At 33.0% G+C, this 26,971-nt stretch overlaps 4 protein-coding genes across 6 annotated transcripts; 3 read left to right on the plus strand and 1 right to left on the minus strand.

The window, feature by feature from the left end:
- Positions 1-886: 886 nt before the first annotated feature.
- LOC116105265 (ubiquitin-like-conjugating enzyme ATG10) lies at positions 887-4,295 on the plus strand. Its single transcript, XM_031391713.1, has 7 exons — positions 887-1,071; positions 1,235-1,402; positions 1,488-1,538; positions 1,630-1,713; positions 1,825-1,924; positions 2,848-2,945; positions 4,009-4,295. The coding sequence occupies exons 2-7, from the start codon at positions 1,250-1,252 to the stop codon at positions 4,213-4,215; spliced, it is 693 nt and encodes a 230-aa protein (XP_031247573.1). The 5' UTR covers positions 887-1,071; positions 1,235-1,249; the 3' UTR covers positions 4,216-4,295.
- On the minus strand, positions 4,216-8,042 carry LOC116105264 (hemolysin A). Of its 2 annotated transcripts, none has more exons than XM_031391712.1 (9): positions 7,885-8,042; positions 7,706-7,787; positions 7,527-7,606; positions 6,848-6,950; positions 6,579-6,735; positions 5,946-6,074; positions 5,583-5,669; positions 5,034-5,078; positions 4,216-4,331 (listed from the first exon to the last, which is right to left on the minus strand). In XM_031391712.1, exons 1-9 carry the CDS (start codon positions 7,985-7,987, stop codon positions 4,245-4,247), a joined length of 873 nt encoding a protein of 290 aa, XP_031247572.1. In that variant the 5' UTR covers positions 7,988-8,042; the 3' UTR covers positions 4,216-4,244. The 2 variants fall into 2 exon arrangements, with proteins under 2 accessions (XP_031247572.1, XP_031247571.1); XM_031391711.1 differs by lacking the exon at positions 4,216-4,331 and adding an exon at positions 4,372-4,819.
- Positions 8,043-11,946: 3,904 nt separating this feature from the next.
- On the plus strand, positions 11,947-19,445 carry LOC116105288 (non-lysosomal glucosylceramidase). 2 transcript variants are annotated; one of them, XM_031391731.1, is made up of 20 exons: positions 11,947-12,037; positions 13,416-13,493; positions 13,623-13,727; positions 13,989-14,045; positions 14,166-14,236; positions 14,734-14,833; positions 15,176-15,246; positions 15,416-15,519; positions 15,610-15,713; positions 15,797-15,850; positions 15,988-16,043; positions 16,147-16,185; positions 16,302-16,446; positions 16,550-16,731; positions 16,805-16,872; positions 17,063-17,135; positions 17,209-17,270; positions 17,348-18,275; positions 18,468-18,758; positions 18,991-19,445. In XM_031391731.1, exons 2-20 carry the CDS (start codon positions 13,446-13,448, stop codon positions 19,265-19,267), a joined length of 2,835 nt encoding a protein of 944 aa, XP_031247591.1. In that variant the 5' UTR covers positions 11,947-12,037; positions 13,416-13,445; the 3' UTR covers positions 19,268-19,445. The 2 variants fall into 2 exon arrangements, with proteins under 2 accessions (XP_031247591.1, XP_031247592.1); XM_031391732.1 differs by lacking the exons at positions 11,947-12,037; positions 13,416-13,493; positions 13,623-13,727; positions 13,989-14,045 and having other exon boundaries at positions 14,216-14,236; positions 15,176-15,238.
- Positions 19,446-23,182: 3,737 nt separating this feature from the next.
- On the plus strand, positions 23,183-25,917 carry LOC116105233 (pentatricopeptide repeat-containing protein At1g62680, mitochondrial-like). The gene is made up of 3 exons (XM_031391665.1): positions 23,183-23,554; positions 24,103-24,591; positions 25,768-25,917. The coding sequence occupies exons 1-3, from the start codon at positions 23,183-23,185 to the stop codon at positions 25,915-25,917; spliced, it is 1,011 nt and encodes a 336-aa protein (XP_031247525.1).
- The last annotated feature ends 1,054 nt before the right edge of the window (positions 25,918-26,971 follow it).

A 26,971-nucleotide genomic window follows, 5' to 3' on the forward strand; every position in this document is an offset into this window, starting at 1 on the left:
CCCGCTATATTTTTTAAAATTATTATTTAAATATATAAAGAAAGGTCATCTATATAGGGGGCATTTGGTTGAAGTTAATATCGGGTTACTGGGTAATGTCATCTTTTATTACTTACATTACCATGTTTGGTTGTCAAGTAATATAATATTCTTATAATCTTTCAAAACCAATAGTCATTATTGTTGGTTATATAGTTGGTAATTTGAATACTACAATTTTTCTATTTATTTTAAGATTACTTGATAATCTTAATTTTCTTATAATTTTACCCCTAAATATTAAAAATTTTGGACAATAATGTCCTTGTTTTGAAAACAATTTACAGAAATATTCATATACTATTTTATCCTTATATACAAAATTTTTAGGATATAAATACTCTTGAACTTAAAAATAATTACCCAAGACGGGTGGTCGAATCTAGCCACCACCGCTGGTTGCTGACCATTAGCACCAGAATGGCGCACAACTCGCCGGATCTAACCGACCGTGCACCAATTTGGCTGAAAATAGTCGAATCTATTTTTGTCGTTTCTAGTCAAATTCGTTAATATGATCGTTAACGGCTAGGTCAGGTGTAGTCGACTAGATCCTACTGGTCATATGCTGTTCCAACCACGATCATGAGCAACCGACAATGGTGACTGACGGCCGGTAGTGGCTTGGGTGATTGAGGTCTTTTTGTTAATTGTTAAACTTTTATTACGAGAGTATTTTAGCTAAATTCTTAAATATAAAGAGTTCAAAAATAATCTAAATAATACTATTAAAATAAAAGAATAATTCAATAATCTATATAATATATCATTAATTTAATTATTTTAACTAAATATATAAATATAATATACTCAATAATTTATTTCAATCTAACCCAACATCGTTTAATATATCATAAATTTTTTAAGGCAATTTATCTCCCTGTTACATTCCAATTGATGCAAAATTCCCTAAACCAGACCTACCCTAGTGTAATCAAACTACGTCTCCAAAATTTCTAAAACCAAGCTGTTAGCGAGGGAAAGCCAATTTGCTTCAAGGAGCGAGATCAACGACCCAAGACATTAAACGAGGTGAGATAGTTCTATTATAATAATCTTTCGTCTCAAGATCATTAAAATTTTCAGTGTTTAGATGCGAATTTCTTGTCCTGGGTTTGGTTGTTTTTGAATAACTATTGCGTCCTTCACGAATTTCTAACTGTTTTCACCATTTTAAATAACTGGGTTATTGTAGTCGAAGTTGAAACTCATGGATATATTATCTTGGGATGGAGCCCTTTCGTCAAGTGAATTTTCTATTGCTGCTCACGATTTCATTGAGAAATGGAAAAAATTCAACCCCACTTATCCTCCATGGTCATGGGTTACTTGCAAAAAAAAATCTTGCGTTGCTTCTCATGAGGTTCATTTTAATTAACTATTCTGTCACCTTTTGCTGTGTTTATTTCTGGGTCTAAATCTTTTACATAATTTTTACTCTTTTATAGGTTGAGAAATATTTGTCACTGGAGAACATTTCCCTTCTCAGTTTACGTGAGGTTTGGCCTTTTTGTTAGTTCTTGATGCTATATTGAAATTAGTTCTTTAATGGCAGAATTGATGTTACAAAGACTGTTATTGTTTTAATAGGAAGATCATGGTGATGAAAGTCAAATAGGGGAAGAAGAAATTAGCTGTTCTAAGGAAGAGGAGCCCATTGATTCTGCTACTTTAGTATGTATATATGAACTAATTTAATTGCTTGGGTAGGACTCTTTCTGATTTAGTACTTTTGGTTCTTGTTTCTTTTTGTTTTGTTGATCATCATCTTGTTCTAATTTGAAGGTTGAGAGTTTTGATCGTGAAGTACATTACTACGACTTTCATATAGTGTACAGTGCTTCATATAGGGTTCCAGTGCTCTATTTCCGTGCATTTTTTAGTGGTATGCTATTCTCTATGTGATCAATTATTAACAGAGTAGAATGTGGTAATTTTGCATTATGGTAAACTTATATATATATTTCAACCAAAATAATTGTGAATGTATTTATAATATTAATATGATGAAACGTGAAGTTTTGGTAATGCCTTATGTATATCCATGTCTAATATTACTTTAGTGACAACTGTTCTGCTTAGTCATTCTACAAACAAACAAATATGTATACAATGAATTTTTTTATTTGGAAGGGATGAGTTAGAGGTGAGGGTGGGGAATATTTTTGGTTGTTTCTCATGATGTGTTAGATTAAATGTTAATGTTTTCTGTGAATTACTGAACACTTACTGTGGATCCCTAAAAGATGGTGATATTGATGAGTTGCAATGTGCTTCAATGATGGAGCATTGATGATATACTGTAGAACTCTACTATGAAAGTATAAGTCAATTTTGGAGTTTCTGGAAATGAATGTATTTCTGGATAGGGCAGTCCTCACCTTCACACATGGGAGTAGAATTCATTTTTCTTATTGCCAAATTTTATCAGTTATTTGCCTAAATGATTTTCAAGCGTTATTGGTGTTTAGGTTACCTATACTGGCCTCGTGCATTAGGCCGGGATTATATTGGTGTATAGGTTAATATTGGTCTTATATTCACTGAAGTGAATAGGGACCCTGAGATTGTTCTAGCACTTAATCCTTTACTTGAATTTTGTCATTTCCTTGAGTTGTGGAACTCTGATAATCTCTAGAATCAGGGTGCTTGGAGAAATTGTGATTTTTGATTTCTTGCCTTCTTAGAATCCTTCACATGAATGGCTCAATGTTCAACAATTCTAGGAATTGGAAAATTTTGCCTTTTCTATGCATACACCAAAAATTGTTTGGAGACTACTAATGTGGTGGCTTTTGCTTCATGCAGATGGACAGCCTTTGGTTTTGGATGAAATTGAAAAAGATCTTCCTGCCTGTTCAGCAAAGGTTTTGTTGGAATCAAAATGGACGTTCATAACTCAGGAGGTTATTCTCTCTTATCTATGCATAAGTGACTGGAATGGATATGCTTGTTTACTATGCATATAAAAATGATATATATTCTTTTTCCATTTATATCTTGGCATGTATAACCACATTGACAGGTTGGGTCCTCCTTGTGCTAAACAATAGAACACATTAAACCATCTTAGCTTAACTTTCTAACTTTTTAAATTTTAATTCCATAAAATAATTGTGATTCTGTTTTTGGTTATAATTGAAGCAAAAAGTTCTGTTTAGTTCAATGATTTTTGGTTCCATCACAAGAAATATGCTATAAACATGTTTACTAGTAGCATGAGTTGTTTGCATGCTAATGTTTAACCATGACTATACGTCTGGCACCAACTGTGAGGGAATAATTGAAAAAGATTATGATATTGGTCACCAAAGTACGGATGTGCCTGTATCCAAATACCAAAATAGAAATTGGTTGGTATTTCACATTTCGGGGATCACAAGAACAGATAAAAGAGGAATGCCCTTTTTGTGTTAACTGCATGTAAAGTTAATGAAGCAGCACAATCGAATTATTGTTGAGCATCAGCCGCTCAGCCTATCAAGATATCTAATATTGGCAGGATTTCACTGTTTCTGTCCATGACTTTATTTGGTTGATAGATTTTTTTTTCCAAGTAGAACCTATCACTTTTGAGATCAGATTTCTGGTTTGCAGAAACTTCATACATTTACTGTTGTTATTACATGTATCATGAAAGCTTATTTGGTGGAGGTAATGCTGCTTTTTCTTTTTAGAAGTCAGAAGTGAGACCTAAAATTAGGTTATCACCTTTTTCCTCTCCAAATTTATGTTGCATTTTCATTTTTTTTCTCAAAACTGATTGTTGGACCCATCTTCCACATTTCTTATTACCTCATTTTTGTTCTATGTTGAACTTTGCATGTCCGTTCTCTTCTTTGTTCATCTTTTACAAGCATATGGTAGATTTGGATGGAGTTCTGTTTATTACTTGTAAAGATTTCATGAAATGTTGAATATGATGTTTAGCTCCTGGGAATATTAATGTAAATATTCTGTTGATTGTAGGAGCATCCATACTTGAACAGGCCATGGTACAAATTGCATCCATGTGGAACTAGCGAATGGATGCTGTTGCTTTTCCTCGGCAATGCTGCTCCAGATAAACAGGGAGTAGCGGTTGATAAATATCTGGTCTCTTGGTTCTCAGTTGTTGGGCAGGTAGTTGGTCTTAGGATCCCATTTGAAATGTTGAACGATAGTAATCAGCCGTAGCATTGAGATGCGTGTTGTACAGACAGAGTTTAACTCTTGTTAATGAAATCAGTCTTCAGTAGAGAAAGTTGAAGAAAATATATCTCTGTGTTGTTTTTCATCTGGAAAATGGAAATCTAATAAAACTGAAGGCTTTACAGTGAAAATGCTCAAGAGAATAATTCAGATTAAGTATGCTGGAAATGTCAAAAACATGGAGACAAATGAAACAAACAGAATATTAGCGGCTACTTCTCCCAAGTAATTCTGTGGTATTAACTATTTGTTTTCTTCTGAACTTTGGGAGAAAAAAATCACAATGGCTCACTTATACATAGGAGCAATATACAAATCATATTCATATGCAACAAAAACTTTCTCCTGATTGAATGCAATTGCACTGCATATAGAATCTTGAATTTTGATATATCCCTAATCAAGGGGTTCATAGCCCGGCACCCAAGCTCATTTCTTAAATGGTTTATTCCTCTGCCTGTTTCTTAGTGATCCGTCTAAAGCAAACTAGAAATTCTGTATTACCCTCTGCACCTTTTAGAGGAGACTCAATCCACCCTTTACTTAGAAATCCAAAATTCTCTACCCCCTTTATGATCTTTTCAAGAACCTACAGATGAACCAAATAAATGAATCACCATTTCATGATTTTAGGTCATTTTGCGACCAAGCTCTGGTTCACAAAGACTGGAAAATGAAATTGAAGAAACTAGGGAAAGAGAAGTTAAACAGAGAGGTCCCTTAAACATGTGACTAAAATAGACATAAAATCAGTCAGCAATAATACAGAAAATCAGTCAGCAATAATACAGAAAATTCCATACCTCCTGATGGACTAAAGGATCTCTCACAATCCCACCACCTCCTACCTGCAAACTCAAAACAAATGTTGAACTCAATCACAAAAATGACAATTAAAATTGCTTAACCACAAACAAATAAGAAGAAAAAAAAAAAGGTGTAAAATGGACAATCTACAGGCCTACATAAAGTTAGTTTGATTAAGCATGTTGAGAATAAATAAATCTTTACTCAAAGCCCCATAATACTTTACATTTTCAAGGGGGTCTGGTGTAAGGAGAAAGCATGCTCTTTCAGACCTCATATAGTTTTCAGTAGACTAATGGTGCCCTACTGCAGGGAATTCCAATGCTCTAGGAATTCTGAGAAGTGAGGAAGGAACATTTTTACTTGATCACCCTTTAAAAAATAAAGTTTCAGGAGTATTACGGAAAAAGTTCTGGAAATATTGGTACAGACACAGTCACGGTCACCTTTACAAAGCAGTGATTACGAATCCAACCAAAGCAAGAGCTAAAACATATTAAGATATTGTGAAAAAAAATGAAAAGACAAGGAATGAGGGCTATTACTTGTGATCTGCGAGCTTCAAATTGAGGTTTGACCAAGGTAACCAAAGTTGCCTCTTCTGTCATCAAATTTACCACCGCTGGCATGACCTGCTTAAACAATAAAGATCATTCCATCTATAGGTATACTGGTCATTAAGCATTAGATTTATAACAATTTCTTCACAATGAATTATAAACACAACATTATCTCAATCAGTTCTCTACCCTTCTATCAGTGGCTGATGATTATCAGGAAGTGTGCATCCCAAGTAAGCAATGGGTAATATGAATAAGGAAAATCCAAAAATAGTTGGAAAATGCAAAAACCAATAACAGCGTTGGTAAACTTAGCAATACAGTGGTTTTCCAGCACTGAAAGCTTACCGTGAGAATAGAAATGAATGAAAGGTCCAAAGTCACCAAATTAACTCTTTGTGGGAGTGTAGAGAGGTATCTTAAGTTTGTTCGTTCTATTACACAAACATGTTCATTTCGGCGAATTTTGTCAGCTACCTATTAAAAATCAACAACCGTAATCAGTCAAGACTATAAGTGATATACAAGAGCACAGAAGTAGATGGCAAGAAACATAGGCAGAAAAAAAATCTGATTAAGCCAAGAAAAAAGATCTTTAGTAATACTCAACAAAGAACTCAACAAAGGCAATTCCAAGCAACAATTCAAAAATAAAAGAACTCAACAAAGGCAAGCACAACTAGTTTTACAGTTAAGTGAATACTCTTCATCCATTCCACCCTCCCAAGATCAAATCTTTAGTAAATTGTTTAAAAACAAAATGATTTTTTTTACTACTCCTAACCTTATAACTTCTGGGTTATTCTTTCTTTTTCTCATCCCCGCAATTAGAATTGAGTCATAGCAAAACATCTATAGGTCAACAATAGACATGCCAAAACTTTTCCATTGAGCTTCCCTTAACTTAATATCAGGTCATTGGGAGCCTTGATGTTACAAAAAGTAAGCAAAAAGTAAATGTAACAATAAAGTCATTTTTACCTGTCCATAACCTACATCAACTCCATAAACAAATGATGCACCATACTGAAGTAGACAGTCAGTGAATCCTCCAGTGGACAGTCCTGAATCAAGTGCTACTTTTCCATTGACATCAACATCCAGCTGCTCAATGGCAGCTTCCAACTTATGTCCTGCTCTGGACCAACGAACAAAAGAGTAAAAATCAACGTTACATGACAAACCCATTGCACTCGAATAAAATTTTAATCTATAAAATCAAAAGAAAGGTTGCCTCGGGGAATAATCACCTACATACGTATTTTGGCACTTCAGCATTTATTTGTACAATTGCCTTATCAGAGATTGGTGTTCCAGCTTTGTTCACCACTTTTCCATCTACAAAAACTTTACCTACACCAGCAACATGTAAGAGAACGGACAATGGCTTAATCAAGTAATCAAACAACAAAAGTCAACCGATAATTCTTTACACTTCCTTTCACAACAAAGGAAATGAAAAGGAGTTCACAAAACAAGTCCTTTTTCATACCTGAAGCGGTTTAAAAATAGTGTAACTAAACACTCAGTATCGAACAAGAGTCAATAATGGGTCATATTACGGTACTGGCCAGTAGTGTTACTGGGCTAATTTTGGTTACAAATAACAATGTTTTGATTCCAAGTAACAATGCTTTAGTAACCTCAGTAAGCAAAGTAAATATCCTGATGACTGAAAAATTGTTTGCCGTAACTATTGAAAACATGAGCTTTTTAACGTTACCAGGGCCAGTACCATAGCAAATCTCATCAGTAATACTTGCATTAGATTTAAAGCATGCCCAAATCTTATCCAAGAAAAATACTTAAGAACAAAATCAAGTTTTAAACATATCTTCGTACACTTTCTGTACTCACATGCTGACATCAAATATAAAGCTAAGTAAAATAGTAAAATACATTGGATGCAATTCAAGAACTGGACTTTACCTTGTAAAATCCAAGACTGTATGTAAGTTCGACTATATTGCTGAAACCTTTCAAGACAAACCTCATCAAGCCTCCTTTTCCTAAAAAATATCAATGAAAAGTGTAAGTAAATTTAAAAAAAAGAAAAAAATTAGCAACCCGTATGTGAAATCACAACATTTATGTAACAAGAAGCATACTTTTTGGGTATTTGAATCTTTTGTGACTTAGCAACAGCAAACCTTCTGATGGGGTTTTGTCTTTGGCCTTTCAGCCATCTTCCTGAATGATAATAGCATCAACAAGAAGAACAGCTTTTAGATAACGAATACTTTTATATATGTATAAATAAAAAAGAGAAGAAGAGAGAGGCGGGTACCAAGAAGAGTATGAGAGATGGAGTTGGAGTTGGAGAAGAACAACAAGCTTGAAGTGTTGCAACTGCGAGAGATTGTGGGGAGCTTCAGAGTTTGCAGTGCCATTAATTTGATGAAGTCTTCTTTGAGAGTGCAGTGAAACAGTTTCAGAAGCTGATAAAAGGGGGGTTTTTTTTTTTTTTTGTTAGTCGATGCTCAACGTTTTGATGATAAGCAAAACGACATGTCGTTAAGTGAAGTTTTTATATTTTTTTATTCTCGATTTTTGTTATAATTTGTGATTTCCCCTTGGTTATTTAAAAATAGCTTTTTGGGTGTCATTATATTATTGGTTAATCTTTAGAAAATTCTTATTGGTTGACAAAATCGCATGTTTTCATTCATGGCCAATTTACCACTAAGTTGACCAAGTGATTTAACGATTTTATCTGATTCCATTCCCATAGTCATTGGTAACTTTTTTTTTTTTTAAATGACTAGGGGTGTCTGCGTTAGTTTGGGTATATCTCAAATATTCTCTAGAGTATATTGAACATCCTATAAACTCAATATTTTAAGGTAAGTTACAAATGTGGTAGGTGACTTCAAAGTAGTTCAAACCTAAAAAGTCAATGAAGGGAGCAAACTTTCTTGACCGTTAACCCAACCCCTTGGGATTGTTATTAGTAACTTGATCGATCCCATAGATGTATCGTGAAAATCCTTCGAGTGAATTGTGGAACCCTCCGATCGGGAGACTTCCAAGCCTATTTTATCAAACTCCTTTTTATACAAAACATCCACAAAACTCTATGTATCAACCAAAATTCTAACCACATTACTATTTCCCACCAATAAAATAACCACTGATGCATCGTCATGTGGTTGCCTAATGATTTCTGCATCATTTTCGGAAAATCCCACCTAGTATCTCAATAGTCAAATAATAAAGAGTATTTTCGTCTTTATAGTTAAATAGTAATGGATTTTCCTAACAGAATATAATGGTAGATGGGAAAGTGTCGTTTTGTTTTGAAACTTGACCAAAGAGAAAGTGTCGTTTCGCCAAACCTTTGGTGGGAAATTGTCTTCTACCCAAAAAATTAATTAATCTTATATAAAATTTGGAATTAGTTTTTAAAAACCCAATTAACCCCCTGTTAGGTAAGCTATGGTGTATGGAGTATGGACATGGCTAAGAGGTGTTTAGGAATTGGTTGGCGATGTAAATGAAGGATAATTGTTGTGATGGGTGTGGTGCTTAATAGTGAGATGAGATGGGAGTTGGTTTTTGTTCAAAAAGCTCTCAAAATATATGATGGAATTTCACCTGTCATATACACCCACGCATCTTTTCGTTTCTTTTTGTACAAAAAGATGATTCCTTGAAGTTTCTTGGTGATAATTTCACCTGTCATATACACCCACTCATTACAGTTTCACTTTCCATGGATCGAAAACCGGTTAACAGGTATCTTAAACTAAATTGGATTTCGGTTTTAAAAAAAAATTGAACCGAAACCGGTCCAATTTCAGTTATAAACCAGTTTAAAACCGAACCAAAAATTCGGTTCGGTTAAACCGGTTAATTATGATAGGCTGCATTTGTTCGGGCCAATTCGGTCAAACCCTCCATTTTTGCCCTTTTTTTTTCTAGGTTTTCTTTTAACTTGAATTAAAGTTATATTTATTGTAATTGAATAATTTGAATTCATATAATTTTAATGTACATAAAGTATTAATAATTTAAAATTACATTAGTGAAGACCTAGGGATAAATTTTTAAAAAACGCAAAAAATATAAAATTATTTTTTAAATTGAATTTTGGAAAATGCGCATTAGTGAAGACCTAGGGATAAATTTTTTAAATTTTGAAAAATGTAAAATTATTTTTTCATTCATTAAACCGGTTTAAAAATCCAGTTTAGTTAACCATTTTTGTTATTTCAAAAAACCGAAACCAAACTGAATATTCGGTTTACAAAATATGGTAAACCGAAACCCAAAAAAAATCGAATTTTTCGACCGGTTTTTCGGTTCGATCCGATTTTCGGGTTTTTTTTTACCACCCCTAATTTCAAGTAATTGGGAAAGCCTTTATTTCACAAAATCTTTTAAGACAAATAAGTCCTTTTCAAATCCAAGATATAAGGAATATGATAGGGTTAAAACATCAAATGACTTGATAATTCTAAATCCATCACTGATAATGGGTTTTATTTTTTTAACCCTGCCCCAATCCATTGGGCTTTTTGGCCCAATCAATTAATGTTTGATATTTAATTATTTATAACTTCCCATCAACAATGATAGTGAAGTTGTAATATAAAATTAGAAAAATTATAATTAATAATAATTTTAGTAGTCAAGTTTTATAGAATCTAATGTTGTAGCATCTTCATCTTCAAAATTTCTTGTATTGTAATATGTCCATACCCATTTTATAAATATATAAATTTTTTTATTATTATTAAATTATTCAATAATTTAATAGTTTTATCAATATTTTATGAAGTACGTTTGTCCTCGTATTTGATCCTATTTTGACATCAGAAGTCTTATTTTAATAATTTAACTTATTTTTTTATATTAATAAATAATTTTTTCTCTATTTGTATGATAACAAATAAAATATCTAAGTTGGGCATATAATCACTACTAGCCCTTTCGGCAAAACCACTTTCCAGCAGCTCTTCATGAAAATAGATTCCAAAAAATAATAATAAAATAAATAAATAAATAGTATTTACTTTTAAAATTTTAGAATTTTGTTTCTTTTTTTGGTCTTGTTTTTAGTCAGTTTTATTCTTTACTTTATAAAGGGCAAACCATATCTTAAAAGTAATAATTAGAAAATGAAATTTCATTATAAAAATACATAACTTGAAGTATTGGATGATGCTAAATAATTAATTAATTAATTAAAAAGCTGATAAAAGTCTTTTTCAAAACTATTACATTACATCTTCATCCTGTAAAACCCAAGAAAATTGTCCCCTTTTATTCTTTTAACATAGAAAATCTTTTACCCCTCCTGAGGTTCTTAAGTTTTAATTATCCCATTTAGTTTTAAAAGTAGCACTTACACCCCTATGATTTAGTTTATCGGATTTCATGGGTCAATGGTCAATAGTTGTTGTCAAAACTCTACACCAAAAAATCAACCATTAAAATTAAGCTTTACGTACTTCGAAGAATAAATTTATGATTTATTGAATAGTGTAATTTAAGAATAATACATAAGAAAAACTTGCTTATTATATGGTACAATTTCGATATTATTTTTGGAATTTATTAATTAAGGCAAAATATTTCCAATTATTCAATTTTAAGGACATTTAATGATGAATTGCCATTTACACTTAACGACAATGAGAATATCCCTCAACTATGGTTTTGAAGAATACGATAATATAATTACTTTTAAAAAGAAGAAAACAAATCACACAATGAATTAAAATTTTGAAATTGTCTGGCTTCTTGTTTTTCATATTTATATTAGTTTTATTTAATTTTTTTTGTTGTCCTGATTCTAATTTTGCCTATAATAAACATTCTGACAAGTAAATTTCATTTCATCTCCCTTTTTATAAAAATACATATATTTCTTATGAAATTAATGCTATTTAACCTTCACGTTTTTTTTAAACCCCACTTATAAATAAATCCCATAAAAAGCTTGAAATCTTTAAATATACCGGATTTCATTCCAATTTAAAATTCAAAATAAATTTATACTTAAAAGTATGTATTTAATAATATTTATATGAAATTCTTTCACAACTCATGATGATTAAAAAGAGCAAAACAATTAAAAAAAAATTTATAACTCAAATTTGTGAGTGCAATATCATGTTTAAATAATATTATAATTTTAGAAAAAGTCATTAAAATGAGGTCTCTTAAGAAATTTGGTGGGGCCAAAACATCAAAACAAACATTAGGGTCTATATAAAATTTACCACATCTCATTCTATCCAATCAAGCATCGAGTAATAGTACATTATTTTATTTATAAAAATTATTTTTATTTTTGTTGTTTTTCCTGGTCGTTATAATTATATAAAGATCCGTAACTGTAATATTTCCGACAGAACACAAGTTTTTCTCGCTACACACTCTCCACCATTTTTGCTTTCAAACATAACTGTAAATCTTCCAGTTCTTCTTCTCAGGTTAGTGTTTCTACGGTTGCTTCATTTTCTTTCTGTTTCTGATGCTTTTGACAGATTTTGATTTATTCCACTCGTCCCTTTAATTTATTTTTGGTCAACGGATTGAAACCTCATGTGAATGCAATGAGTTTTTCTTCAAGTTCGAGTTGTTTTTGAGATTTTCTCATGAATTCCTCAAATGGGTCGAAAATGAATCCGAGTTTGAAGCTCTTAACGGCTTTGTACATTTTGCATGTACGTGTGCTTGTTCATGCATGCATTCATGTGTGTTTTGTTGATAAGAAATGAGTGAGGTTTGTGGTATTAGTTCTGTGAAAGTTTTCATTTTGTTTTTGATTTTCTTGGTTTTGAAGTGGTAGTGATTTTTTGTCTTTGTTTTGTTTTATTGGCATCCGTGGAATGTTGAGTTCAGTTTTGTTGAACAATTGTATTGAAATTGACCCCATTTCATGTATGTGTGTTTGGTTTATGAGAAATGAGTGAGTATTGTGATATTAGTGCTGTGAAAGTGTGGAATTTTGATTTTATTTTTTTTCGGTTTGAAGTGGTGATGATTTGTGTAGAGTTTTTTTAAGTTCATTTTTTAACAAGTGGATTGGAGTTGACCTCATTATAATGTAATCAAGGATGGTTAAGTTGAGTTTCATGGAATTCGGAGAATATGAGGGAAGGGGAGGTTTTGATCTCAATACCTTTTTATTGTTTGATTTAGTAGGATTTACGAGTTAATGTTCTGGTTATTGGACTACTCTACAGCAGAAGATTAGATCTTTGGAATTTTTAGATTTTCTTGGTTTTGAAGTGGTGTTGATCTTTTGTTTTCGTTTTATTGGCATATGTTGAATGTTGAGTTCAGTTTTGTTGAACAACTATATTGAAATTGACCCCATTTTATGTATGTGTGTTTGGTTGATGAAAAATGAGTGAGTTTTGTGACATTAGTGCTATGAAATGAAAGTGTGGAATTTTTATTTTTGTTTAAATTTTTTTTGGGTTTGAAGAGGTGATGATTTGTGTACATTTTTTGTTTCGTTTGCATCTGTAGAGTTTTCAGTTCAGTTTTATTGAAAAATTGTGTTGGAATTGACCCCGTTTAATGTAATTGAGGATGGTTAAGTTGAGTTTCATGGAATTCGGAGGATTTGAGGGAAGGGGAGGTTTTGATCGGAGTGCTTTTTATTGTTTGATTTGGTAGAGACTTCGGAATCGAAACTTTGAATGTCTATAGGATGTAAGAGTTAATGTTCTTCTTATTGGACTACTCTGCTGCAGAAGTTTAGATCTTTGTGTAAAGTGCTGGTTTCTTGTTTGCGAAGTCGGGATTCAGTTAGTTATATTCTGTTTTTGTACTTCTGATTTATCTTTATTTGTTTAACAGGACATATGTTTGAGGAAAAGATTGTGGAAAATGGCTTTTATGGAGGAGAGAGAGCAATCAGATTCATCATTTGATAAGGTAATTACTTTAGCATAGAAAAACCATATTTCTTTGCTCTTTATTTCTAATGAAAGAGAGATAAGATCTTCTCAATCGCTTTATCAAGTATGCTGTATGTCCAATTTCCTGTTCTGTGTCTGCATTCAGGTCAACCCAGCGAAACTTCCATCTCTTACCTGGAAGAGAAAACTAAATAGTGATGATATCACCCTTTCGTCGTTTTCAATGACTTGGAAGGAGATAATTCACCTGGTATGTTGTTGAGATATTAGAAGCTTTTAATGATGGAGATTATAGTATGTATTGCTTAATTAGAACTCATGATCCACATGCTTTGTTTTCTCTCTTTGCACCATGCACAAATGAATTAGTCACAAGCTGGCTTTTCAATATTATTGATTAATGCAGACAGTTGGGAACTTAAGTCAATTGATAAGATATAAATAATGACAAATCTTTGTCTCCCTTACTTAGTTCTTAATGTCTTCAATACTGTTTGTTTTGTTTGGATAGGCCCCCATAGGTATTCGGATTCTGCAGCATATTCGAGAAGAGTATGCCAAAGGAAGGGTAACTTTCTTATATCTTTAAAGTAGACTTTACCATGTGTATCACTGCTTTGAAGAATCTTATCTGATCATAATTTCTAAACCTTTTTGTGGCATGTGCTTTTTTACGATTTATATGCAGCGGGTTTTCCTCAATCCATTTATTAAGCGCTTACTAACATCTTCTCAAGGCATTCCCCTTGGTGGAATTGGGTAATTTTTTCTCCTCAAATCTCCTCCATTTACAGTTTTTATAAGGGCATTTCATAGCATAAGAAATCAACTATTTATGTTAGGTTATTAAGTAGATAATTATAATGAATATCCTATTATAATGAATATCCTTTCTGCATCTCTATATCATATCTTTTACCACATTGCATAGCATTAGAACATAATTCTTTATTTTATTTTAGGTAGTTACATTACATGTATATTTTCATTGTTGAATAATTGCAGCATGGTTACTGTATACCTATATATTATACTTAGAGCTATAAATTATAAATCAAACGATATTATTTTTACTTGTAATGTTAGTTCTTAGCTTTATAACTGCAACATGCTGTGTGTAAAATAACATAAAGTGATTTCAGAGCTGTAGCTTGTTTGTTTTGTATCAGTTGTTGAACTTATCTTGTTTATTTTGTTCCTCCTCTAATATTCCTTTTCTTTCTTTTTCTGTTTTGAGAAATGAAACAAACTTTCAGTGGAGGCAGCATTGGAACTAGTTACAGAGGTGGATTTCAGCGCTTTCAAATGTTCCCTCGAATTTGTGAAGATAAACAGATTCCAGCAAATCAATTTTCTGTAAGTCTGTAGCAAGAGAATGAAGATGAAAACTTAGTCATTGGCTTATAAAAGTTGTTTTCAAAATTTCACTTACTTGTAAGTGTCAGCCACTGATAAAGTTCCCACGAGACTCTGGACGGCCTTAATTGGATTCTTGAAGTTTCTTTTCACTTCCTCCTTATTTTATCCCTCCTTTCATGGCCTATATTCTGACTCACAACTTTACCTTATTGTTTCCTTGCATGAAAGTTACTGAATTTGGGTGGACAACCCTCACTTTTTAGGCACAATTCTTTTGTTGATGGCTTGTTGTGAAATAATCTTATACTTTTTTACCATGAATGCGAACACCACTTGCAGGTTTTTGTTTCACGCTCAAATGGTGAAAAACATTCTACTGTACTGTGCGAAAGGACCTCAGAGGTGCTCAAGTAAGCCAGCATTTCACTGCCTAGTTTTTTTTGTTCTCAATAAAATAATTTTTTTTTTTTTTTTAATATTCCAGGGGACAGTTTTTTCTCCATGCAACAATTTGACAGAAAAGAAGCTATATGAAAAAAAAAAAAAAAAAGACTAAACTGATGTCATGTGCATGAACAGGGATACAACAACGGCTTCGGGGATTGGATCTTGGGACTGGAATCTGAAGGGGAATAATTCGACATATCACGCTTTGTATCCAAGGGCTTGGACTGTATATGAGGGTAATCTAACATTGAGAAATAGATATTTCTGAATTGTTAAGGCCATCATGACATTGAAAGTTGAAACCATCCTATTATCTGTAAATGCAGGTGAACCTGACCCTGAACTTACAATTGTTTCTCGCCAAATTTCTCCTATTATACCCCATAATTACAAAGAGAGCAGCTTCCCTGTATCAGTTTTTACCTTCACGGTAGTAGTACTCTGTTAAAATTTTGTTTGTTGGACATATGATACAGATTTCCTTAGTAACCTGTTGATTCTGCATTTATTCAGCTAAATAATTCCGGAAAGACTTCTGCAGACGTCACCTTGCTTTTCACATGGACAGTAAGTCTTTTGTTTGGTGTATTCATCCCTTGATCAATTTTATGTTGCATCTCTATTGTGAGACTTGTCTTTGCATGTGCAAGTGAGATTATATTATATGGATTTTCGGCAAGAGTTTGACTTGTATTTGTATGCAGAATTCTGTTGGAGGAGCTTCCGAATTTACAGGTCAACACTACAACTCAAAAATAAAGTATGAATCTTTAACTTTATTTCTCTAAGATTTTCAAACTACATATATGTGCTGTGTCATGCCTATGGTTTATATGAACTGACAAGATCATCGATCCTGATAGGATGGAGGATGGCGTGCGTGGAGTCGTTCTACATCACACGTAAGGCTCTTTTCCTTGATATAAACAGAAAAAAGAATTCAAGACTTAGTTTGATAAATCTTAGTCGCTATGTATTCTTGTTTCCTTTAAATAACATATGTTATCTACAAATACAGGAGTGCAGATGGCCACTCCCCATTAACTTTCGCAATTGCAGCACAAGAGACTGATGATGTCCATGTCTCAGAGTGCCTTTGTTTTGTGATATCTGGAAACTCCCAGGGTTTAACAGCAAAAGATATGTGGCATGAAATAAAAGAGGTAGGGAGACTTATTCCTATAATTTACAAGTGCATCATAGTGGAAGAATTTTGCTGATAACTGATATCCTTATCGAATAACATATATTCTTCTATTGTAATAGCATGGATCCTTCGATCGCCTTAATTCTACTGAAACATCAAAGCCTTCAGAACAGGGATCATCTATTGGGGCAGCTATTGCAGCTTCTGTGAAAGTCCCACCGGGTGCAGTGCGCACTGTTACATTTTCATTGGCATGGGATTGCCCAGAAGTGAAATTTTTTAGTGGAAAGACATATTATCGGTAAGTTAGTGGATATTCTTGAAAAATATCAAAATTTAATATTATCCACCTTCTGACAAGTCTTTATCTGCAGGCGTTACACGAAATTCTATGGTACTTATGGAGATGCAGCTGCAAGTATAGCCCATGATGCTATTCTTGGTAATGTTTCAATTTACATTTTGCCAATTAGCAGTTTCTTCTTACTTTTAAGTATGCTAGGAAGCGAGATTGCATATCATGTAACACATTAGTTCTAAGTTTGCTGTCATGCTCCCATTTTGGTACTTAGCAGGCACACAAAAACATTTTCAATTGTTAAGAACCTTTAACTCATTTTTCTTAAACATAGAGCATGGAAATTGGGAATCACAGATAGAAGCATGGCAAAGACCTATTCTTGAAGACAAGAGGCTTCCTGAATGGTAAGCTAGGATGTGTTATTTGTCTTTTATCATACTATAAGATTCTAAAGTTTTTTCTGAATGTTCTTTGCAGGTACCCTATCACTTTATTTAATGAGCTCTATTACCTAAATTCAGGGGGCACCATTTGGACCGGTATTTGGAGTCTACTATATTGCATGTTGGCTCATCTTAATGAATATGTATTCACTGTACATTTTTTCTTTTTGCAGATGGCTCACCTCCTGTTCATAGTTTAATGCACATTGGTGATAGGAAGTTTTCCCTAGATAGGTCACAATCAGATTTGAAGAAAAATGTTGACGTACCCAATCATAATGATACTGCCGTAAACATTCTTGAGAAGATGACTTCAATTTTTGAGCAATTACACACTCCAGTCGCACTCAGTTCTGCTTTCGGAACAAATTTACTTGAAGAAGGTGAAGAAAACATTGGCCAATTCCTTTATCTTGAAGGAATTGAATATCCCATGTGGAACACCTATGATGTTCACTTCTACTCATCTTTTTCATTAGTCATGCTATTTCCTAAACTTCAACTCAGTGTCCAAAGAGACTTTGCAGCAGCAGTAATGATGCATGATCCCAGTAAGATGAAACTTATACATGATGGACAGTGGGTCCTCAGAAAAGTTCTTGGAGCTGTTCCCCATGATATTGGAATTGATGACCCCTGGTTTGAAGTAAATGGCTACTGTCTTTATGACACGTGTCGATGGAAAGACTTGAATCCAAAATTTGTTCTCCAAGTTTACCGGGATGTGGTTGCCACAGGGGACAAGAAGTTTGCACAAGCTGTTTGGCCCTCAATTTATGTTGCGATGGCATATATGGACCAATTTGATAGGGATGGTGATGGGATGGTTGAGAATGATGGCTTCCCAGATCAGACATACGATACATGGTCTGTCTCTGGTGTGAGTGCATACAGTGGAGGCCTATGGGTGGCAGCATTGCAGGCTGCGTCAGCATTGGCACATGAAGTTGGTGACAAGGGTTCTGAGGATTATTTCTGGTGCAAATTTCAAAAAGCGAAAGTTGTATATGAGAAATTGTGGAATGGTTCTTACTTCAATTATGACAATAGTGGTAGCCGCTCAAGTTCATCTATTCAAGCTGATCAATTGGCTGGACAATGGTATGTTGCAACTGATATAACTTTTATTCATTGATATTTAATTATCAAATACTCCGAAAACTTATGAAAATTTTTTAAACGTCAATATAAAAAGTAATTGATCTGATTGCATTTTCACTGAAGATTTATGACCATTTCCTTATAGCTACTTAATACAATTATGTGGTGTATATATATGTGTCTCTGTTGTAGGTATGCCCGAGCATGTGGTCTTTCACCGATTGTTGATGAAGACAAAGCGAGAAGTGCATTAGAAAAGGTTTTTAACTATAATGTCTTGAAGATTATGGATGGAAAGCGGGGGGCGGTTAATGGGATGCTACCTGATGGAACAGTTGACATGACAACATTGCAGTCAAGAGAAATATGGTCCGGTGTCACATATGCTGTTGCTGCAACGATGATCCATGAAGATTTGGTCGATATGGGATTTCAAACTGCCAGTGGAATCTATGAAGCAACATGGTCTGAAAATGGACTTGGGTAAGATCCCCTTTATCTTATAAAAACATTGTTACCTTTTGAAATTGAAAGCATGTTTGTTGATTAAAATTTATTATTTACCTAAGTCTGTGGATGTGCTGTTGAACCATCAGTAGAAGAAATAATTATCAGCTCTAGTACTATTTAAACTTCTGCATAGTTTACATTAATAATTATCAGCTCTAGTACTATTTATTCCAAAACCACTGACAAACGGCTATTTTGTTCATAGCTATTCTTTCCAAACTCCAGAAGCTTGGACCACCGATGGTGGATTCAGAGCGCTATGTTACATGCGTCCATTGGCCATATGGGCAATGCAATGGGCTCTAACAAGGCCAAAACCTTCTAACAATGAGATGAAACCAGAAGTAAATGAAGAATCTTTGTATAGGTATCATGCCGGATTCTGTAAAGTTGCTCGCCTTCTAAAGGTACCAGATGAGAAAGTGCGTAAAAGTCTTTTACAATCACTCTTTGATTACACTTGCAAGAGGATGTTTTCATAATCGATTGGTTCCTGTAACTTATTACTGTCATCCATTTTTGTGTACAATAAGAAAATTCATCACAGAAAGAAAAGAAATATTGGGGCATACTATAATGCGCTAACTATATGAAATTTTTATGTAAATTATATTGTTCTACCATTAGTTTTCCAATTCTTGTGACTCTTTTCAAAATTTACCTTTAGTGAATATCATTGTTTCCTTTGCAATTGTCATAATAGAAATTCCTTAATGGAACAAATGTATGTACGACTGTTTAATCACTCTCTTAACATACATCTTAACATGAGTTGATAATATGAGTATTTTCATGATTTTCACCACATTAGTTAATATATAAATTTACTATATGAAGCAGTATGTTCTGTAAATGGAACTGAATAACATCCCTTTTATATTGTAAAAGGATACTATCTTTTATTTTAGTTAATAGGTTTTTAAATAAGCTATGAGTCGTAGTTTTTCATATCTAAATCAGTTTCAAACCTGTTTAGATTTAATTGCGGCATTTGTTTTGTAAATTAATTAAAATTTGTTGGACAGAACTCTGGCAATTATAATGTCTAATAGATTATATTTTTTATTATTATTTTTCTCCTTAGGTGAGAGAGGGTAAGAAGAGTACCAGAGGCTCTTTGGTTAGGGGTTATCTCTCATTACTCTAGTAATGTCATCTTATAATACCGACATTACTGTGTTTGGTTGTTAAGTAATATAAGATTCTAATAATCCTCCAATACCAAAGTAATTATTGTTGGTTATATAGATGATAATCTGAATATCACCATTTTCTTAGGTATTCTAAGATTCCTTGATAATCTTATTTTTGTTACAGTTTTACCTCTTATTAATAAAATTTTAGGACAGTAATGCCCTTGTTATCTAAACAATTTATAAGAATTTTCTTGGATAATTTTAGCCTTATATACAAGATTTTTAAGACATTATTACCTTTGTACTTCAATCAAATTACCCAAGACCACAGTCAGAATTGGCCACCACCAGTCGTCAGCCATCACCATTGGCAGTCGCCAATCCACCGGCCATGCGCCGATCTAGCTGTTTTTGGCCAAATCCATCGTTGTTAATGACGGCCAGATCTATTTGGCCATTAACGACAGTCAAAGATCTAACCGTTGTTAATGCCACAACCGGCCGTGGTGGTCGGTGGTTGGCTGTGGTGGTCGGTGGCTGGCTGTGACTTTGGTGATGGGGGTGATTTTGTTAAATTTTAAATTTTATTGTGACTATGATGTTTTAGCAAAATCTCAAATATAAGAGGTTAAAATAAATAATAATAACAACAACAATATTATTATTAAAAAAAAAAAAAGACAATTCAGTAGTCTATATAATGTACCTACAAATTTATTATTCTTAATCACATATCAATAAAACATACTCACCAATTTATTTCAATCTAATCAAACACTTTTAATATAACATTCTCAGTAATTTTAAGGTAATTTATCTCCTCATTAATATAACATTCTCAGTATTACAACATTTGTTGAACCAAACACATCCTAAACCAAACACACGTTGATAGATAACAAAGGCATTGCAAGAACACATATAAGATATCTTCAAAATCATTATCAATTGATTCCTAATTCATTAGTGAGGATTTTTTAAATCCTATAATATTTATCCAAAAAAAAAAAAAGGGTTAAAGCAACAATCGATACTTGACGAATGAACCAAATACTGTAAAACATCTCTATAGTGATACTCTATATAGGAATAAACTCTACATAGTCATAAAAAATTATAGTCCCAATTTGAGATAGTTATAAATAAGAATAAACTTTACATTGTAATAAGTTATAATTTTTTTAATTCCCACCTTAAAGAAAGTCGACTTTACAATGTAATAATTATCTGTATATTACAAAAATATATATTTTATGTTACATTAAATGTTTAAGATGAAATAAAATATTTATCTAATATTGTTTGAGATAATGATTTATGTTTTAGAGTTGTTACCACATCTTTTAATTTGTGAGTACGTAATAACTTGTTAGCATGAACATCTTCTTGTTAAAGTCAAGATATTTTTAGGCTTCGTTTGGTTCACTTTTTTACACTTTTTAGAAAAGTTTTGTGAAAAAAGTTAAAAAAAGTTGAATTGGGCAGGTATTACAATGTAGAATTTGGAAATTAATAAAATACCCCCTATATTTATTTATTTACTAAACACCCTTATAATAAAACATTAAAAGTTAACAAAAACACTCCCAACCCACCCAAAAAATCTGACAGCCTGCCACCACTGCCGGAGGATGGCCGCATCGACTCATGACCGACTGGATCTTGCAGGTCGTGCATCTGGCCATTAACGGCCAGATCTGGCCGCATTTGCTTGTCAACGACGGCTAACATATGGTCGTTGTTGATGGTCAACGACGACCATATGTTGGCCGTTGTTGACGACTAGCTACGGCCAAAGATCTGCCTTTTTCGGCTAGATCCAACGTGGATCTGGTCGAAAAAGGCTAGATCGGTGCACTACCGGCCAAATTCAGCAGGTAGTGCGTCGTTTTATCAGATTTCGGCCATCTTCCGGCAGTGGTGGCCGGAATCTGGTAAATGTGGTTGTTGGGGTATTTTTGCAATTTCTAAAAAAGATATTTAGGGGTATTTAATTAAATTAACAAATTTAAGGGGTTTAAAAAAAGTTGAATAATATTGTGAGTTTTTGCAATTTTACTGTTTAACTTTATTGGGAATACTAATAGTAGTATTCCCAAAAGGGAACCAAAGAGAGCCTTAACTTCTCAAGCATGTTTAGAGTTTCATAGCACAAATTTTTTTGTATTTCCATACTATCATTCTTAAAATTATTTCCTTTCTCTTCTTATTAAATTGTAGCAATGATTTTTTCTTTAGTTAAAACATACATGATTTGTTACTCATTTGGATGATCGAGGAAGACATTAATATCCATTCGATTAGTGCAATGAAGTTGTCAAATCTAATCACTCAATTCTGCAATGACTTTTTTGTTCTCCTCATCCACTTCATTTGTAACTTGCAATTCATCGACATCGGAGATCCTAATTTTGCAGTGCTTAAAATCATTGACAATGGTATGTGGCTTCACATACAATTGTCCATGCATCAACTACATTTATAATTCCATCAATGACACTTATTTTTGCTAGTTCTAAGACACGATCTTCTATTCGTTTCAAAAGTAAACAATTAAAGCGCCGAATTGAAATCTTAATACTACTAAAATATAAATTGAAATCCTAATATTGTAATACTAAAACATGAATTATAAAATAAGAAATCAAAACAATAATTTTTGTAACTACACCTCCATTAAGTTATAACTTCCTTATAGTAATAAAATTAGTTCATCTCACCATTATGACTATAATAAGGTTTTACTGTACTATCTTTCAATTAAATGTAAATTTAACCCTCAAATATTATGTAAATTTTCATTTTTAACTTCTACGCCGTTGATTAAAATTTTAAAGGGGTGTTAAGTGATAATTTTCAAAATTGTGAGGTTAGAATAGAATTAAACTAAACCAAGATACTACAAAACTTAAGGGTTATTTATATTTATCAAAACATTCGTCCCTTTAAGTATTTGCAATGGCATTTTGCATTTTCCTTACCTTAAAGAACCTTTAACAAAACCCACAAAAACACCCTCTTCAATTCATGGCTTTGAGAGCCCCATTTCGTTCGTCTTCATTCTCTCAAACCCCATCTCTGAAAGGTAATGTTTCATATTTATTAACTCCCTTGCAGAACCTCACAACTTCAAGCTCCAAAAATGAACTTTTATCTTCTTTCAGAAAAACCCCTCAACAAATCTCACTTGCTAAATTCCTTAAAGAAAATTGTCGATCAGGTAACTTTACTCTGAATGATGCTCTCTAATTTTTTGATAACATGATTAATTTGTTACCAATTTCTCCAATTTCATCATTCGTCATATTGTTTGGTGCACTTGCTAAGAAGAAGCATTATTATGAAGTGATTTCGCTATATAAGAGGTTGAATTCAATTGGGTTGTCTCCAAATTATATGTGTTTGAAAATTTTGATGAATTGCTTGTGCAATATTAAAAGGGTTTCTGATGGTTTTGCGGTTTTGGGGAAAATTTTGAAAAAGGGTTTTAGCCCAGATACTGTGACTCTTACGTGTTTGATTAAAGGTCTGTGTATAGAGAAAAAGATTATGGAGTCAAGAGAGTTGTTTAAGAAAATGGTTGCTGTTGGTTGTAGGCCTGATGTGATCAATTGCAACACTTTGATGGATTGTGTAAAACAGGGAAGATAAGTGTTGCCCTTAAGTTGCATGAAGAGATGGTTAATGGGAATAAAGCATCTGGTCTTATTTTTCGGCCAAATGTTGTTACCTATAATACTATAATTAATGGTCTTTGTAAGGACGGATTAATTGAGAAGGCTAGATGATTGTGTTTGGAAATGAAGGGTTCGGGAATTAGTCCAAACGCAGTCACTTATAACACTCTAATTCATGGTTTGTGTTGTGTGGGTGATTGGGAGAAGGGTAAAAGTTTATTTATATTGATGATGGATCAAGGTCTGTAGCCTTGTGTGGTGACTTTTACTATGGTCATAGATGAACTTTGCGAGAAAGGGAAATTGGACGAAGCAAATAGGTTGTTGGAATTGATGATTTAAAGAGGTGTGGATCCCGACGTTTATATTTACACCATTTTAATGAATGGTTATTGATTGGCAGATAGAATTGGTGATGCAAGGTCGTTGTTTGATTCTATAACTATAAAGGGATATAGACCTAATGTTGTTTGCTACAATACTTTAATCAATTGGTATTGCAAGAATAAAGAAGTCAAAGAAGCTCTTAGTCTTTATCGGAAGATGATTTCAAAAGGAATTAGGCCTGATGTGATTACATATAACACCTTGTTAACTGGTATTTTTGGAAAAGCCAAGATAAAATATGCATGGAAATTAGTTGATGAGATGCAACTTAATGGTGTTGTGCCTAATTCTTTGACACATAGCATTTTCCTTGATGGACTTTGCAAGAATGGATGTATTTTGGAAGCAGTGGCAATGTTTAATACTCTAGTAAATAATAAGTCTGCATTTAGCCTTGAAAGCTTGAATTCCCTCATTGATGGATTATGTAAAACAGGGAGATTCGAAATTGCTTGGGAGCAATTTAAAAAATTCTCTCTTCGTGAAAACCTACTGCTAGACGTTGAAACATATAGCATCTTGATCAATGGGCTTTGTAAAAATGAACAACTAGAAAAGGCAAATGAGTTGTTGTCACATATGGAGGAAAAAGGTTGTGCTCCAAATGTATTCACATTTACTACGCTCATGTTTGGTTTCCTCAAGAATAATGAGATACCAAATGGTGCGTTTGGTTCATTATTTTGGATAGGATTTTAGGGATAGTTTTTGATAGTTGGATAGGATTATAATTACGAGAATATGATTTGCAGAATATGTGTTTGGTAGAGTATTTTGCCCTTGATATTTGTGTTGAATATTTGATTAATATATTTTTTTATAAATAATTTATTAATATAATATAAGTGAACAGGTGACGTGAAGAAGAAGTGAAAGAAGAAAGTAGAAAAAGTGGAAGAAGAAAAGTGGAAGAAGCAGTGAAAGAAGAAAAGTCAACTCACAAATAACTTTAGGCCTGCAACTATCTTCAAACGGTCATAAAAGGGTCAGGAAGTGTCGGAATAATATTCTCAAGATTCTATTACACAAATATTCAACCAAAAGTTATCTCCAAAATCGGGCTGAAAATATGAATAAAAATATCCAACCAAACACAGCCAAAAGTTCTTGAACTCCTTCATAAGATGGCGGAGAGAAATGTGAAGCCGACTGAATGTACAGTGTCCTTAGTTATGCAGTTACTGCTGAAGGATGGAAATTATTGTGAATATTTGAACCAACTTCCTCAATTTCCAATCCAAAAGCCACTTTGAAGTTTTCATGAAAAAAAAATTATACAGAGCTGTGTCCTTATCAGGAGACCTTTATTTGACAGCATTTGAATATAAAACTGCAAAAGTTCATTCAGCTTTTCAAATGCTCCGTTTTGGTTATGATAAGAAAAAGGTTTAGTATAAACCTTTTTGTCTGTTTGAAATATTTTGCTCATGATGTCTTCTGGCCCGGTGAATTCTTGGTGGAACTGCTTCAGCAATTTATTGGCCTGGACTGATTGTAGACTCTGAAAAATCGGTAAGGTTGTTGAGCTATTAAAAGTTTTACTGCAAAACTTCATTCATGCAGTCCGCTGTAGTTAAAAAATATGCTAATAATTTTTAGAAGTTCTGGTGTTGTTGTTCTTTACCATTTTGAAGAAAGGGAAAAAGTGAGAAATAGTATATGGCGTTCGCCATGGTTACTAAAGAATGATTTGTGGTTCCAGTGTTGTGACACTTTTCAAAATTTACCATTGATGGATACAATCGTTTGCAAATTTAACGTTTGTGGAAGCACATTATGCAGGTTCTGGAATCTGGGAGCAATGGCCTTGTTCTTACTATCATCACTGGGCTGTTTGGAATCAGTTTCAATGGAATTCCAGGAGCAGAGAATGCAGTATACGCATGTATTAGAAATTTGCTTGTAGAAATTAGAAGCCACCTGTTTATTTAAACCCACACATTTTTCTTTTTCTTTTTTTTCAAAAAAAAATTGATTTTCAATGGGATGTATACCGCCGTCTAATCACTTGATATGTGCATATCACAAATTATAATGTGCACCATATGCACAGCCTAGTGCTCATTTATCCCTCCTAATTCCGGTTTAAAAAAAAAAAAAAAAAAAACTATAATAAATTAATATGTAGTACTATAATAGTTGTTGATGCAAGATTTACACCAATCAGAGTGATTCAATTGATCTTGGTGGAATCAAAGCCGATGTATGTTGGATTAAAGATAATTAGCAATTATATATAAAAAATGTGTAAATGTAAAGAACATAATCATTTTTAAAGTGGTTCAGCAAGTTAAAATTTAAGCTTACGGTCATTTGTTTTTCTTATTGCTTTAAACTTTAAAGAGCATACAAGAATAAGAATAAAATGCTTAGAACAATTTGCTAGTCCTTCTCTCATCGTTGGAGAGAGTTTATATACAAGTTTGTAAACAAAGAAAGAGAGAAATTATCGGGATTGCAATCACATTTGAATTACAATTCTGAGATTCTTGTGATTGCGCGCTAAGATCGCACTGTCACTGTTGTTGATCTAATCTCTTCTGAAATATCCGGGATCTGAACTTATCTGTGATTTGTCGAACAATTGTCAGATTTGGTCACGACTAGCTTATGCTGGGTTGAGCTATAGCTCGACGAGCTTGTACTGGGTCGAACAAGTGTTGAGCTGAACTGATTTTGGGTTGAACTATATCCTTGTGGGACTCTAACTTCTCCGAGCTTATGGAAAAATTACACATAACAATAGTAAATATATGATGCAAAACTAGTAAGTAAAATAAAATTATTTTATAATTATTCAACATTATAATTGGTTTGATAATCTGACATGTTAATATCATATGAAAAATTTACATTCTTTGCAACTTTTGATGCGTATGGGAATGAAAATATAAGTTAAAGGGTACTAATTGATAGATTTTCGAAACTTCAGAGTTTGACATATGGAAGAGTTTGTAATTTTGAAAAACTTGAGGGACAGACTGAG

The sequence above is a fragment of the Pistacia vera genome, unplaced genomic scaffold, assembly GCF_008641045.1.
Source record: "Pistacia vera cultivar Batoury unplaced genomic scaffold, PisVer_v2 Contig496, whole genome shotgun sequence".
Taxonomy (NCBI): Eukaryota; Viridiplantae; Streptophyta; class Magnoliopsida; order Sapindales; family Anacardiaceae; genus Pistacia; species Pistacia vera.

Bases quoted from the DNA above. Each gene is read 5' to 3' on its own strand.
- LOC116105288 (XM_031391731.1), top strand. From the start codon at position 13,446: ATGGCTTTTATGGAGGAGAGAGAGCAATCAGATTCATCATTTGATAAG. The intron at 13,728-13,988 runs GTATGTTGTTGA...TTGTTTGGATAG, and splicing joins GGAAGGAGATAATTCACCTG to GCCCCCATAGGTATTCGGAT. The intron at 16,447-16,549 runs GTAGGGAGACTT...CTATTGTAATAG, and splicing joins TGTGGCATGAAATAAAAGAG to CATGGATCCTTCGATCGCCT.
- LOC116105264 (XM_031391711.1), bottom strand. From the start codon at position 7,987: ATGGCACTGCAAACTCTGAAGCTCCCCACAATCTCTCGCAGTTGCAAC. The intron at 6,736-6,847 runs GTGATTATTCCC...TCGTTGGTCCAG, and splicing joins GTGCCAAAATACGTATGTAG to AGCAGGACATAAGTTGGAAG. The intron at 5,670-5,945 runs GTAAGCTTTCAG...TTGTTTAAGCAG, and splicing joins CATTCATTTCTATTCTCACG to GTCATGCCAGCGGTGGTAAA.
- LOC116105265 (XM_031391713.1), top strand. From the start codon at position 1,250: ATGGATATATTATCTTGGGATGGAGCCCTTTCGTCAAGTGAATTTTCT. The intron at 1,714-1,824 runs GTATGTATATAT...TCTAATTTGAAG, and splicing joins CCATTGATTCTGCTACTTTA to GTTGAGAGTTTTGATCGTGA. The intron at 2,946-4,008 runs GTTATTCTCTCT...TGTTGATTGTAG, and splicing joins GGACGTTCATAACTCAGGAG to GAGCATCCATACTTGAACAG.
- LOC116105233 (XM_031391665.1), top strand. From the start codon at position 23,183: ATGATTAATTTGTTACCAATTTCTCCAATTTCATCATTCGTCATATTG. The intron at 23,555-24,102 runs GTAAAACAGGGA...TGGTATTGCAAG, and splicing joins GCAACACTTTGATGGATTGT to AATAAAGAAGTCAAAGAAGC. The intron at 24,592-25,767 runs GTATTCACATTT...CACATTATGCAG, and splicing joins AAAAAGGTTGTGCTCCAAAT to GTTCTGGAATCTGGGAGCAA.